The following is a 12103-nucleotide window of genomic DNA, read 5'->3' as shown; positions in this document are numbered from 1 at the left end:
CACTTGGTAGCAAGTATCGAGAATCCTTAGGGAGCCTAGGGGGGGGGGGGGGGTTTTCCTGGGGCGGCAAGGGACGTCAACTGAGCGCCAATAGGGCCGATGATGTGAGGGAGGTTGGATTGGTAAAAAAATATCCCGAGATGCGCACAGCCGTCAGTCCTGCAGGCTGGCTGAAGAAGACGTCGACCCATGATCACCTTGACGTAAGGTCAGGCAGAGGAGGGAGACAGGCGGTTGGGCAGGCGAGACGGACGACATCAGACACGACTTGTTGATGACTGATGGCGCTGCGCCGGGGTGTCAGTTCTTCCGCTCTGCTCCGTCCATTTACGGAAGCAAAAAGCAGCCGAAGACGTAAAGCATTGGCAAGCAATGGAGCTAGCAGCTGCTTTGACAGGTTGACAGGCGAGCGCCTGAGTCAGTGCCGCGCACGCGTGCTTGCAGGCTGGGCTGAAGAAGGTTTGAATCCAGGCCTGTGCTTCGTTTGAAGTGGTCTGGCCCAGGCAAAGGCCTGTTTCTGGCTTGGCAGGCATGTTCGTGACCCTTGCCGTCCGTGGGTGTGTGCTTGTCTTGGAATTGCGACGCTGTCTCTCGCTCGCAGGCTATGCTTTGGTCCATGGAGGAGACGGCCATAGGATGTGAACTTCTCCAAGAGAGACACGCAAGTTGGAGAACAGAGAGTTTGGGGTCATTGATCTGCAGCGGGTGGATGAATGGATGAAGGGTGAATGGCTGGAGAAAGCTCGGTGAATGCCACAGGTACCGGACGTACAGTACAGGAGGTGTTTGGAGGATTGGAGGGTTGGAGGGTTGGAGTGAGTGTTGGAGACACCGGAATTTACCAGACCACCCCTGAAGCCTGGATGCACACCCCCGCTTGCCAATCATCCTCACCCAGGATCCCCAGGCAAACTTGGGCAGGTAGTCTGCATCACTGGTCACCGAATGGTCCGGGCAGCGAGTGCCAGGGTGGATCTTGTGGAAAACCGCCGAAGGTCGAGTGGGGGGCGGGTGACAGAAATGGCCAAGTGCAGCAGGAGCATGCGGGTTGAACGCAATAAGAGCGGGGATGCTGCAGGGATCGACCAAACCTTCTTGCTCTTTTCCCAGGTGCCAGGGGGTGGGAGGAACCTGGTCCCCCTATGCGCCTTCCCAGTGCCAGAAGCGTGGCGTGGCCTTTCTCCTTCTCGGCCCATGTGCTAGCCAAGTCTGGGTCTGCCACCACTCTGGGATTCTGGGATTCTGGGACTCTGGGCAGGTGTGCCCCCTTGGCATCGCAGACAAAATCGCCAAACCTCACCTGCCCTGCTCGTCTGTGATGTTGCTCGACGTGGTAGCGCTTGCCTTGCCTCGCTCGCCTTCTAGTTTGACGGCACCTTCCTTGCTTGCTGAGGCGACCCCAGCCTTGTTCATTTCCTTTGGCACATACCTGCTGTACATGTACATGCCTACCCTCGAGGCCAAGCGGGCGTGCAGGGTTGAGCTAGATGCCATACCACCTTGCGTGAAGGGCAACCTAAGCAGGCATCCATGTGTCCATGATCATCACTTCACACATCGACATTCGATTGTGCTGCTAGACGCGTGGCTTGATGAGGCTTACCTCCGGCCTTTCCAAGAACATTCCCCTGACTCTCTCACGCATGTTCTTCGCGACACCAGTGGCGCGACTAGCGAGCGACCTCTGGCTTGCTGTTCAGAGGGTACCTTGAAGCCTTCTATCGCATTGCAGAACTTCACCGAGGACCGTCTATGATGGGGCATCCAACTGGCTCCATCGTGTCAATCACTTGGGTTCCAGGTCCAGAGGCTGTTTTGGCGCCCGGTGCCGATCCTGTGTGCCCAATACCTTTCCAACATGTCACGTTCATGCCTCGACGTTCGGGTGTGTGGGCTCGAAATAACATACTGCAGATACCTCATTCCGTTTGCTCAAACTGTTTGTTGGCACAATTTGGAAGTAAAAAAACCTTCGAGTCTCGGGGCTACAAGAGAGGACAAAGCGTACACTGCAATCCTGGGTGCCGACGATCCCTTCCACAGTGCAGGCGGACGACACGCACCGAACCACAATCTTGTCAGGCTCGCCGAAATAAACCCCGACGACGACTGTCTTCTCGCGACATCCATCCACGCAGCCACCCTTGTGCCTGATCGCCGAATTGAGCAGAGTAGTCGTCATCGCCGGTCGATATTGAACTCAACGCAACCTGTCCCAAGGGTTGGCGCGGACGCAGCGGATGCGATGCGATGCGATGCCCGATGTGCACCACCAGCCCTAGGCTTGACGGGGAGGGGCAGGCGGGCAGGATTCTCGGAACTTGCCTCTAGGATGCGGCTTGGACGGCCACTGCCACGCTCCGGCCGCTTCGCCTCAACATGTTCCCCTCCATCCATTGGACGCCTTGCCCGTCAAACGATGTGAATACGCCAGGCCCCTGAAGGCCGTCACCCTGGAATTGTCTCTGACTTTACCGGGCACCCTGGCAGCCTTGGGAGGGGCCCATCTCCTTACCTGCTGGCGCTCTCATGTAGCTGTCGACGCTAGTATCGGTACAACAAGGGGTGATGGTACTCGAGCGGGAAAAATGGAGGTTTCCGTTCCTATCAGGCCCGACAATTACAGCGCGATGTGGTCACGTTCCCCGTCCCCCGTCTCCCTCTGCTCCGGCTCCCCGGAGGATTTCCGTTTGAGTCGGGAGACACCTGGCCGTTCGAAAGATGATGCCTAAATTCACTTGGTATCGCGATTTCCACCAAACTCAGATAGGGCCGGCGTTCACGTCTTGCCAGAGTTAGGCACATGCTTGGCATAAACCCGCGCCTCAAAACAGGCGCCCGGCAGCCCGGATCGACCCCGTCCTCTCCGTTGTGTTCCTATGCGCAACCCTGGTGAAGCCAGGGGTGGGTGGCATTCACGACATGTGGGCCAGGATCACACCCAAACACCACACTGCTATACTACCTTCGCCATGCAGTGTACGCAAGCACTGGGCCAAGAGCGTGCCTGCTCTTACATGTACCAGGTTGAAAGACGAACGCGGCTTGCCATCGCCTCATTTTAATCAATCGTAGCTCTCACGTCACCTGTGTTTTCCCTGCCGCCACCTCCAGCCATGCCGTGACGTCTGCTTGTCACCTCTCCGATCTCTATCGACGTGCTGTTTCTCGCTCTCATCGTTGCCCCTCATCTGCTTGCCAAGATATGCTGTGCTGAGCCAAGCCAAAGCTGGCCCAGCTCTGCCTCACGTCCCGGCACATCGTGCCCGCTACTGCGCCGTCGCGAGACTGACTCCCCCAGTCTGCACTGGCCGGGACAGACCCCCGTTCTTACCTAGGTTGTCCTGGCTTCACAGTGTCGTCGACCCAAACAGCCAGGCCAGGGCGCACCCCCCCCCCCCCGGAGATCGCCCACACCTAACGCCCTACCACGTTCCACCCTCACATCTTCCAGGGCCAGCCTGCCCATGCCACACAAGAACGAGAACCGGCGACGAACCGCACCGCCCGCGAATCTACCTACCCCACACTCGAGGGCACCGAGAGTAGGACCTGGTCATCGACGGGCGAATGGCACTCAACTAGACTGGACCCCGACCTCCACGCAATCAGACAAGACCCATTAGACTACCTCGAACTACCTAGCACTTGGACGGATCCACACCCACACCAACTCCAGCTTTTAGTACGGACAACCCCCAGCTCACTTTGCCTGTCGTTTGTCGCCCGTCATCGCAACTTGTGCTCTCTCCGCAGGCCGAACAGACGACAGACAGCCAACAACCAGACGCTCTGCGCGCCGCCCTACAATCTCGCCGCTGCAGTGCTGAATGAGTCGATAGACAACCATTGCACCTCTACGATTGACGAGCACCAGCGACACCGACATAGCATGGTTGCGAGACCCAACAGTGGTCAACTAGCATGCTCTGCAGCGTGAGCGCGAGACAGAGAGATCGAGAGTGAGCAAGACAGAGGACGAGATAGCGTCCCCGACATTCACAAGGCCGGCAAACTGCAAAGAGCGACCCGGGTCCGAGTGCAAATCAACATTCAAACCACGCCACCCCTCACTGGCGGGCTTGAGATCGATCCGACGCCGGGTTTTCATGATCCGTCCCTCATTGGACTTTTTCGCCTACCGTTCACAGCAACATCATGCACACCACCACTGCACTCATGGATACCACACACTTTAACAGTTTCGACTTTTCGGATCCGTCTCTTGGTAACCATGGGTCCATGGTTTACCTTGGCGACACCGAGCACACCGATGTCTTCTCGACGTCGCAACCCCACCCCGCAGCTTTCCTGCCCGCGCAACAACCGGCAGCACCCGGGTTAAGTCCCAACAGCAAGCACGACGGACTTGGTGCGGCTCAGCGAAAGCGGAGTCTCGTGGGCTCTGGGGACGACAGTCCGAACAGTGGTCACGGTGATGCCTACTCGTTTGAAGATGGCGGCGCGGATGAGTTCGGCCTGTCGTCCCATGGGCTGGCCGATGGCACTGACCTAGGAGGCAAATCCAAGGATGAAAAGATGGACATGGCGCCTGCGTGGAGCGAACTCAAGACAAAGGCTGGGAAGGAACGTAAGCGACTGCCACTGGCCTGCATAGCCTGTCGGCGAAAGAAGATTCGGTGCTCCGGTGAAAAGCCTGCGTGTAAACACTGCCTGCGATCCCGGATACCCTGCGTTTACAAGGTCACGACAAGAAAGGCAGCCCCGCGGACCGACTACATGGCCATGCTCGACAAGCGGCTCAAGCGAATGGAAGAGCGTATCATCAAAATTGTACCAGGGAAGGAGCAGCCCGGTTCCTCCCCGAATATTACGAGGGCTGTTCTCAAGCCTTCGATACCAGGAACAGGATCTGTGTCCAGCAAGACGGGCTCCAAGAAGCGCCCGGCCGAAGAAGCCTTCGGGCCTGACCTAGAAAACTGGGCCAATGGTCCTGTCAAGAGCAAGCTTGATGGCGTGGACAAGCCAACGTCCCTCCAAATCCAAGAGGCTGAAGAAAACAAGCTTTTCCTAGCAGGTCTCGATGCACTGCCATCAAAGGAGATTCAGGAGCACCTGGCCGAGGTGTTCTTCGAGAACATCTATGGCCAAGCCTATCACCTGCTGCACAAACCGAGCTACATGAGAAAACTCAAGTATGTCATATGAGACCGCTTTCCTGTGAGCATTGCTAACATTCCTGAAGAGCCGGCACCTTGCCACCAGTGCTCATCCTCTCTGTTTGCGCCATTGCAGCCCGCTTTTCGACGCATCCCAAACTGAACTCCTCCCCGAATTTTCTGCGAGGTGAGGAATGGGCTTCTCACGCGCGGGAGATTTGTACCACCAGATACGAGTGGCCCAACATCACCATACTCACATGTCTCTTGATTCTCGGCCTCCACGAGTTCGGAACCTGCCATGGGGGCAGGAGCTGGGCGTTGGGAGGCCAGGCGATACGCATGGCTTTTGCTTTGCAGCTACACAAGGATCTCGAATATGATCCGCTCGGCCAAAAAGGAGCCTCGCAACTTAGTTTCATCGATCGCGAGATTCGACGACGGACAATGTGGGCATGCTTCCTCATGGACAGATTCAATTCTTCGGGAACCGACAGACCCATGTTCATCAAAGAAGAGACGGTCAAGATTCCTTTGCCCATCAAGGAAAAATATTTCCAGCTGGACATGCCGGGGGTGACCGAGACATTGGCCGGGAATCCCTCTCGAACCCCGACGCCCGAGGACATTTATATGCCCGATGCCAAGGACAACATTGGGGTCGCGGCCTACATGGTAAGGTCGATCTCGCTATGGGGCAAAATCATCGGTTATTTGAACCAGGAAGGGAAAGACAAGGACGAGCACCCAATCTGGAGCACGGAGTCCGAGTTCACCAAGCTCACCAAAGATGCCGAGGATCTTCTGGAAACCCTGCCAGACCTGCTCAAATACAACCAAGACAACATCCAATTGCACGAAACCGAGAACATGGCCAACCAATTTCTGTTCTTGCACATTTCAATTCAGCAGAACATTCTCTTCCTCAACAGAGTTGCCGTTGCCTTTCCGGGTGGCAGTGTGACACAGGACACGCCGAAGGCTTTCGTTTCGGCAGCGGGAGCCAAGACTTTCAGCGCCGCAAACCGCATCTCGGAGATTTTGAAGGATGCAGAGCCATACGTCGTCGCGGCCCCTTTCGTCGGCTACTGTGCCTTCTCAGCTGCCACAATCCACATCATTGGTATCTTTTCGGGAACGCCGTCGGTGGAGGCAACCTCCAAGAAACATCTGACCACTAACGTTAAGTTTCTGACCAAGATGAAGCGCTATTGGGGTATGTTCCATTGGATGGCGGAAAACCTGCGTGGTCAATACCGGAGCTGCGCAGATGCGGCAAGGCACGGCGGACCCTCCAAGGAAGGGGCAACGTCTCCCATTTTCCAGTATGGCGACTGGTTTGATCGGTATCCCCACGGGGTTTCACAGACCGACTTTGAGGATCCTGCCTCGGTCAAGAAGAAGGAGAAGGGCGAGGATGCTGTTCTTGAACAGAAGCCTGAGCTCCACACGGTAGAAGAGTTTTTCACCACGCTGCCCTCGCCGCATAGCACGGAAAGCAACAAGGACACCTCGAAACTGTCAGCACACAAACGCAAAGCGGCTGCGGGGAGGAAACAGAGCGGGTCCAGCGTTTCGACGTCGAAGGCCGAACAGCAGCAGCACCAGCTCGACCCAATCCTGACAGATTTCTCCGGGGCTGCCGTCCCGCGCTCCTCAGGCTCGGGCCACTCAGCGCATGGCAGAACCATGTCTGGGCAACTAGGTCCCCAGACAAGCGGACCTGGGGACTTCAACCCTCTTGCGGTGCCCAGCTCTCAGAGCAATGCGTATCACGGTCTGTCGCCAATCAGCCCTGTCGCCATGTCTCAATATGGGCATCAGCACAGCTTGGGCCCTGGGGATGCGAACTTCTACTCAACAGACCTCATGAGCATGTCTCTGAATCAGCAGGTCAATGGGATGCTCCAGCCCTTAGACCGGCAGCTTGTCTTTGGCGCATACGCGGGCATGGATCAGGGAGAGTTTGCACCACAAGGCATTATGGACAATGTGAGTGACTGGGACAACATGTCTGCCGGCACCGCCAGGACGCCCAGCGTTGGTCAGAGGGTTCAGCGGCCGAGCACTCAGCAGGGCCGTATGAACAGTCTCGGCGGCATGCAACGGCACGCGCAACATCAACAAGCTCAGCAACAGTCATTTGCAACGTTCGGCAGTATGGGCGGGCAGGAGGCATCTAGTGCGTGGTTTATGCCCTTCAATATGGAGCCGCCCGAGCTTGGACAAGACATGGGTCTCAGCCTCGATACTTTACAGGCATTTTTGGCGGAGCGATGGGCACACCCGGCGGAATGGGAGCACGAAACCCAGGAGGGCAATGAAGAAGTTTTATGTGACTGGAATTTCCAGCATTGGTTGCATGGCCGGTTAGTGTTGGTAGGACGTGGACACAAGGAACTGTACACATGATGGGGGTTGAAGGCTGCCAGCTCCTTTGAGAGCACGAATGAGCAGCTGGGGCGTTAGGTCATGGAGAGTCTAGATACCACATTTGCGCACAATCGAGGATATTGAACAAGAAAGTAGTTGTCTGGTATCATAAATTCTTGGCACAGGAACCGTCCCATGCCTATCCGCGTACTGCCCAACAGGACGAGGTAAATAGATTGTTGGGGGGGGGGGCATCCATCCTACTCGACATCCTCCCCGGCTTCTTCTGCCAGAGGCGCGCCGCCTTCGCTCTGTGCCTTCTTTCCCCTCGATCTTTTCCTCTTCTTCTTCTGTACCTCACCATCGGCATCGTCGCCTCCACCTTCAGCCTTTTTCTCCTCCGCCTTCTTCTTCAGCTTCGCCTGCTCCTCCTTGACGAGCCCGTCGAACCCAAAAGTCGGGCCCGTCCGCTCAAACTGGCGTCCAAATGTGTCGCGCCGCCACTCGCGGAGGCGTGCCTTCTTGCCGAGCCTCTTGCGGTCCTTCTGCTTCTTCTCGGCGTCGCGGAACGTCGCGAGCTTCTTGAGGCCGGCAAAGTTGTTGAGCGCCGCGTCCGAAGGCGCCAGCAAGATGTCGCGCGCCGTCATGCCAAAAGACTGCGGCGACGTCTCGCGGTAGCGGAAGGTCAGCTCCGGGTCATCGGCGGGCGTCACCTCAGCGCCGTCGACGTCCATGCGCGCGTCGACGAGGGCCTCGATCTGGGCGCGCTCAGCCTTGGCGGCCTTGCGGGCGGCGAGGCGGACCTTTTTGTGGTCTGTTGCTGTTTTGCGCTTCTTCGAGGGGGGCGCGTCGGGGTCCGAGTCTTCCTCGTCTTCCCTTTCTTCGTCGTCAGCGCCGGCGTCTGCCTGCGCCTCGTCGTCTGAGAGGGAAAACTTGGCCGTTTCCTTGTCCTCAAAGTCGGGGATGATGTCGTTGATGTCAATGTCGTCGTCCCACTTTGGCTTCTTGACCTTCTTCTTCTTCTTTGTCGCGTCACCGTCCTCGTCGTCCGAGTCGGACGCGACCTCGGCCTCCGCGTAGTAGTCCTCGCCGAAGCGCTTCGCCATCTCCTGCTCCCACTTGTCGTCCTCCCAGTCCTGCGACAGGAAGTGGACCCACTCGTCGCTCTGCAGGGCGACGCCGCGCAGGCCGGCGGCCTTTTTGATCTTGCGCAGCTTCTCCTCGGCCTCCTCGACCTTGAGGCGGCGCAGGCGGGCGCGCTCCTCCTTGCGCTCGGCCTTGGCGGCCTCCTTGGCCTCCTTCTCGAGCTGGCGCTGGCGCTTGCGGCCCGTGGCCTCGTCGCGGCGGACGGAGCGCGCGGCGGTGATGTCACGGGCGTAGGTGGTCAGGAACTCGTTGCTTTTCTGGGGGTCCTCGAAGCGCATATTGTAGGCCTGCTCAAACTCGTCGGCACGGTCCTCGGCGGCGGCGGCGGCCTCGTCGTCGTCGTCCGACTCAAAGGCCTGCCAGTTGCGGCCGTCGGCGCCGGGGGCGACCCAGGCGCGGGCGGACATGAAGTTGGAGAGGAACGTGTCCGGGTCGCGGTCGGCGTTGGCGATGTCCGTGTCAGACACCTTGTTGACCGTCTTGGCGCGCGAGGGGTGCACGCCGTCCTGGCCGGGCTTGGCTGCCGAGGCCTTGCGCTTGACAAAGTCGTCGTCGTCGTCGCTCGAGACGTCCGAGGCGTCGCCGCCGGCCGCCGCGCGGTTGATCTCGGAGACGATGGACTTTTGGAGGACCTGCTGCTCCTCGGCGTAGGTCTGGGGCCGCGGCTTGCCGTCCTGCCTGTCCTCGTCCTCGTCATCGGAGGCACCGACATCGCCGGCGAGAATCTTTTCACGGTGGTAGTCCTTCAGGCGCAGGGGCTTCTCCTTCTTCTGGGGTGGATTCGTCGGCGCCGCGGCGGCGTCGGCGTCGGCCCTTGAAGAAGGAAAAGTCCTTGTCGCGGACGCGGGGGTCCCTTGTTCTTGATGGCGCTCAGGGTGGCCGAGATTTGGGCATCGAGGTCCTCGGTGGCCAGGAAGCCGTCCTCGTCCTCGGTCTCAGAGTCGGAGGAGGACTCGGAGTCGGAGTCGTCCTCCTGGGCGCCTTTTTGGGACTTGTACTTCTCCTCGACTACAGGCTCTGTCAGTGGAAGGACTTGGGGTACATCGTGAAGGAAAATTGCAACTGACGTCTTTGCCTCTCCTCTCGCTTCTTGTTGTGCTCGAACTTGCGGGCGTACTCCTCGTTGACCTTCAGCTGAGGCGCCGCCAGAGATGCCCCTCCCTCCTCATCGTCGGAGCCGCTGTCGTCGAGAAGGTTGATCTTCTTTGCGGGCTTGGCATCCGTGCCCAGGAAGGCGTTGGAGGCCATGGTGGTTGTGTGGTTCGCAGAGCAGTGGCTGATCGAATCTGTGGGCAGTGGAAAAGATGCTTCAAAGAGACGTTGGGTTTGTAGAGTGGACGGCCAATTGCTCAGTACACCACCTGCTGGGGCTGCAGCTTTCAGTCGACTTTTTTTCTTTCTGAGCTCGACCTAGGACTGTCGATGGATTGGGAACGCCCTGATTTTTTTGGCGGGGCCCTGTCACTCCCAAGTGGAGACGCTGCTGATCCGGCGAAACCCACGGGCCGAGCGTCCCTTTCTCGCTCGCATGTTCCATTCTCCGAGAAGGCGTCAGTCCAGGGCCCCCCAGCTCCGCCTGCAGCATTAGGTTGCACCACAGCAGCGAACAGGCTCACCTACAGCACAGGCCATGTGACCCTTACCTGTCACCGTAGCGCACCTCGAGCCACTACTGGAGGAAACTATGAGCGCTATACCGTGCCGCCATAGGTACAATGCCATAGGTGCCTAGGTGCCTACGGATACGTGAGCATGTAGGTCCCCAGGTAGAGAGATAGACGCACGATGCCACCGGGACTGATGCATGCTTCGTCATTGTTGCGCCTCACATCCCGCTGTTTCACCGGCACCCGACCTCTCTCTCTCGCACCAAGCGACATTGACCATCCATCATCCACCATCCACCATCACTCCGCACCACACATCAACAATCCCCCTACTCCCATTAGGCAACGATATTGGACAGTCTGTCTGCTGGTCCCTTTTTGCATCGCTACCAACTCCACCAGTGACTCTTCTCGACCCCTACCACCGACCGTCTCATTCCCGTCGGCTCTCTTTCTTATCTGCCCTCGCCTACCATACGATGGAGGGATCCGGAAACTCTGCCTCTAAGCCGAGCAGCAGCGTCAAGCTGGTGCTGCTCGGAGAGGCCGCCGTTGGCAAGGTGAGCACTCTGAGCACTGTTCACGGAACGAGCGACCGATCGATCGAATGAGGAAACAAACGAACAAAAACCTGCATCAGCATCAGCTAACGTGCCACTCCCTCACCAGTCCTCGCTCGTTCTCCGCTTCGTCAACAACGACTTTCAAGAGAACAAGGAGCCCACGATCGGCGGTAGGAGAACCCCCGCGCCCCATGCCCCTCAACCTGCAGTGCCGCTGCTGACCATGACCTCGCATCAGCCGCCTTCCTCACACAAAAGTGGCACCTGCCGACCAGGACGATCAAGTTTGAAGATTTGGGACCCGGCGGGCCAGGAACCTTCGCCTTGCTGGCGGCCAGTACTACGCAACGCCAAGGCGCCTTGTCGTCTACGACCTGACCAAGCGGACGTCGCTTCGTCAAGGCGGAAACACTGGGTCGCCGAGCTGCAGCGCCAGGCTCGCCGGGCATCGTCATCGCCCTCGTCGGCAACAAGCTCGATCTGACCAACGATGGCGGCGCCGGATCGGCCGGCGGTCTTGGCGATGCCGGTGACGACGGCGCCGACGGCGAGGCCGATGGCAATGACGCCAGCGGCGACGCGCGCAAGGTCTCGACCGACGAGGCCAAGACGTACGCCGACGAGGAGAGCCTGCTGTTCTTCGAGACGAGCGCCAAGACGGGCCACAATGTCGCCGACGTCTTCACGGCCATTGCCAACGCCATCCCCGAGACGTCGCTCAAGAGCACGAGGGGGCCCGGCGCCGCCAACGCCGTCAGCCGAGGCGGCGAGGAGCAGAGGGTCAACCTCAACCAGCGCGACGCGGCGGCCAAGGACAGTTGCGCCTGCTGAGGGGTCTTTGTGTGGTTTGCCGACGAGTGGGTGAGAGGCAGGGAGAAAGAGAGCAGAGAGAGGGAGGGCAGAGACTTGGGAGGAGTTTCCATTTTGAGCTACAGTGCTTGGGCGGGATAGGGCTTGCTGGTAGCAACCTGGTTGTCGTCATTATTCGGGAGTTTTCTCTATTTGTTTTTCTGGGTCCATGAGTGTCTTTTTTTTTTCCTTGCGTTTCCGATTGCGTTTGTATTTGCGTACTTGCGCATTTGTCCCAGCACATCTATCTGCCTGTGCCTGATATCTTGGTTCTTGCCCTCTGGAATTCCTTCCTTCAGCACCTCCCTCGCCCTGTCACTATGGGCCCAGCGGAGGTCGGAATAGCAGGCTTGTAGATATGAATAATCCTATTTGCCACGCGAGCTCTCATGCGGGCCCTGCTCGGCGGAAGGCTGCCTGGCAGTTCAAGGCCGCTTACAAGAAC

The 12103-nt window shown here is 58.4% G+C and overlaps 3 protein-coding genes across 3 annotated transcripts; 2 read left to right on the top strand and 1 right to left on the bottom strand.

Annotated features, from left to right (window-relative positions):
- Window positions 1-4242: 4242 nt before the first annotated feature.
- VDBG_06746 (zinc finger transcription factor 1) lies at window positions 4243-7532 on the top strand (the record flags this gene model as incomplete). Its single annotated transcript, XM_003003138.1, has 2 exons — window positions 4243-5156; window positions 5207-7532. The coding sequence occupies 2 exons, from the start codon at window positions 4243-4245 to the stop codon at window positions 7530-7532; spliced, it is 3240 nt and encodes a 1079-aa protein (XP_003003184.1).
- A 221-nt stretch (window positions 7533-7753) lies between these two features.
- On the bottom strand, window positions 7754-9887 carry VDBG_06745 (ribosome biogenesis protein Kri1; the record flags this gene model as incomplete). The annotated part of the gene is made up of 2 exons (XM_003003137.1): window positions 7754-9573; window positions 9707-9887. The coding sequence occupies 2 exons, from the start codon at window positions 9885-9887 to the stop codon at window positions 7754-7756; spliced, it is 2001 nt and encodes a 666-aa protein (XP_003003183.1).
- Window positions 9888-10725: 838 nt separating this feature from the next.
- On the top strand, window positions 10726-11640 carry VDBG_06744 (vacuolar protein sorting-associated protein; the record flags this gene model as incomplete). Its single annotated transcript, XM_003003136.1, has 3 exons — window positions 10726-10806; window positions 10916-11146; window positions 11212-11640. The coding sequence occupies 3 exons, from the start codon at window positions 10726-10728 to the stop codon at window positions 11638-11640; spliced, it is 741 nt and encodes a 246-aa protein (XP_003003182.1).
- Between the last annotated feature and the right edge of the window lie 463 nt (window positions 11641-12103).

This window comes from Verticillium alfalfae, genomic scaffold (assembly GCF_000150825.1).
Source record: "Verticillium alfalfae VaMs.102 supercont1.8 genomic scaffold, whole genome shotgun sequence".
Lineage (NCBI taxonomy): Eukaryota > Fungi > Ascomycota > Sordariomycetes > Glomerellales > Plectosphaerellaceae > Verticillium > Verticillium alfalfae.
The sequence above is the reverse complement of the archived record's forward strand: the minus strand, read 5'-3'. Positions and strand labels throughout refer to the sequence as shown.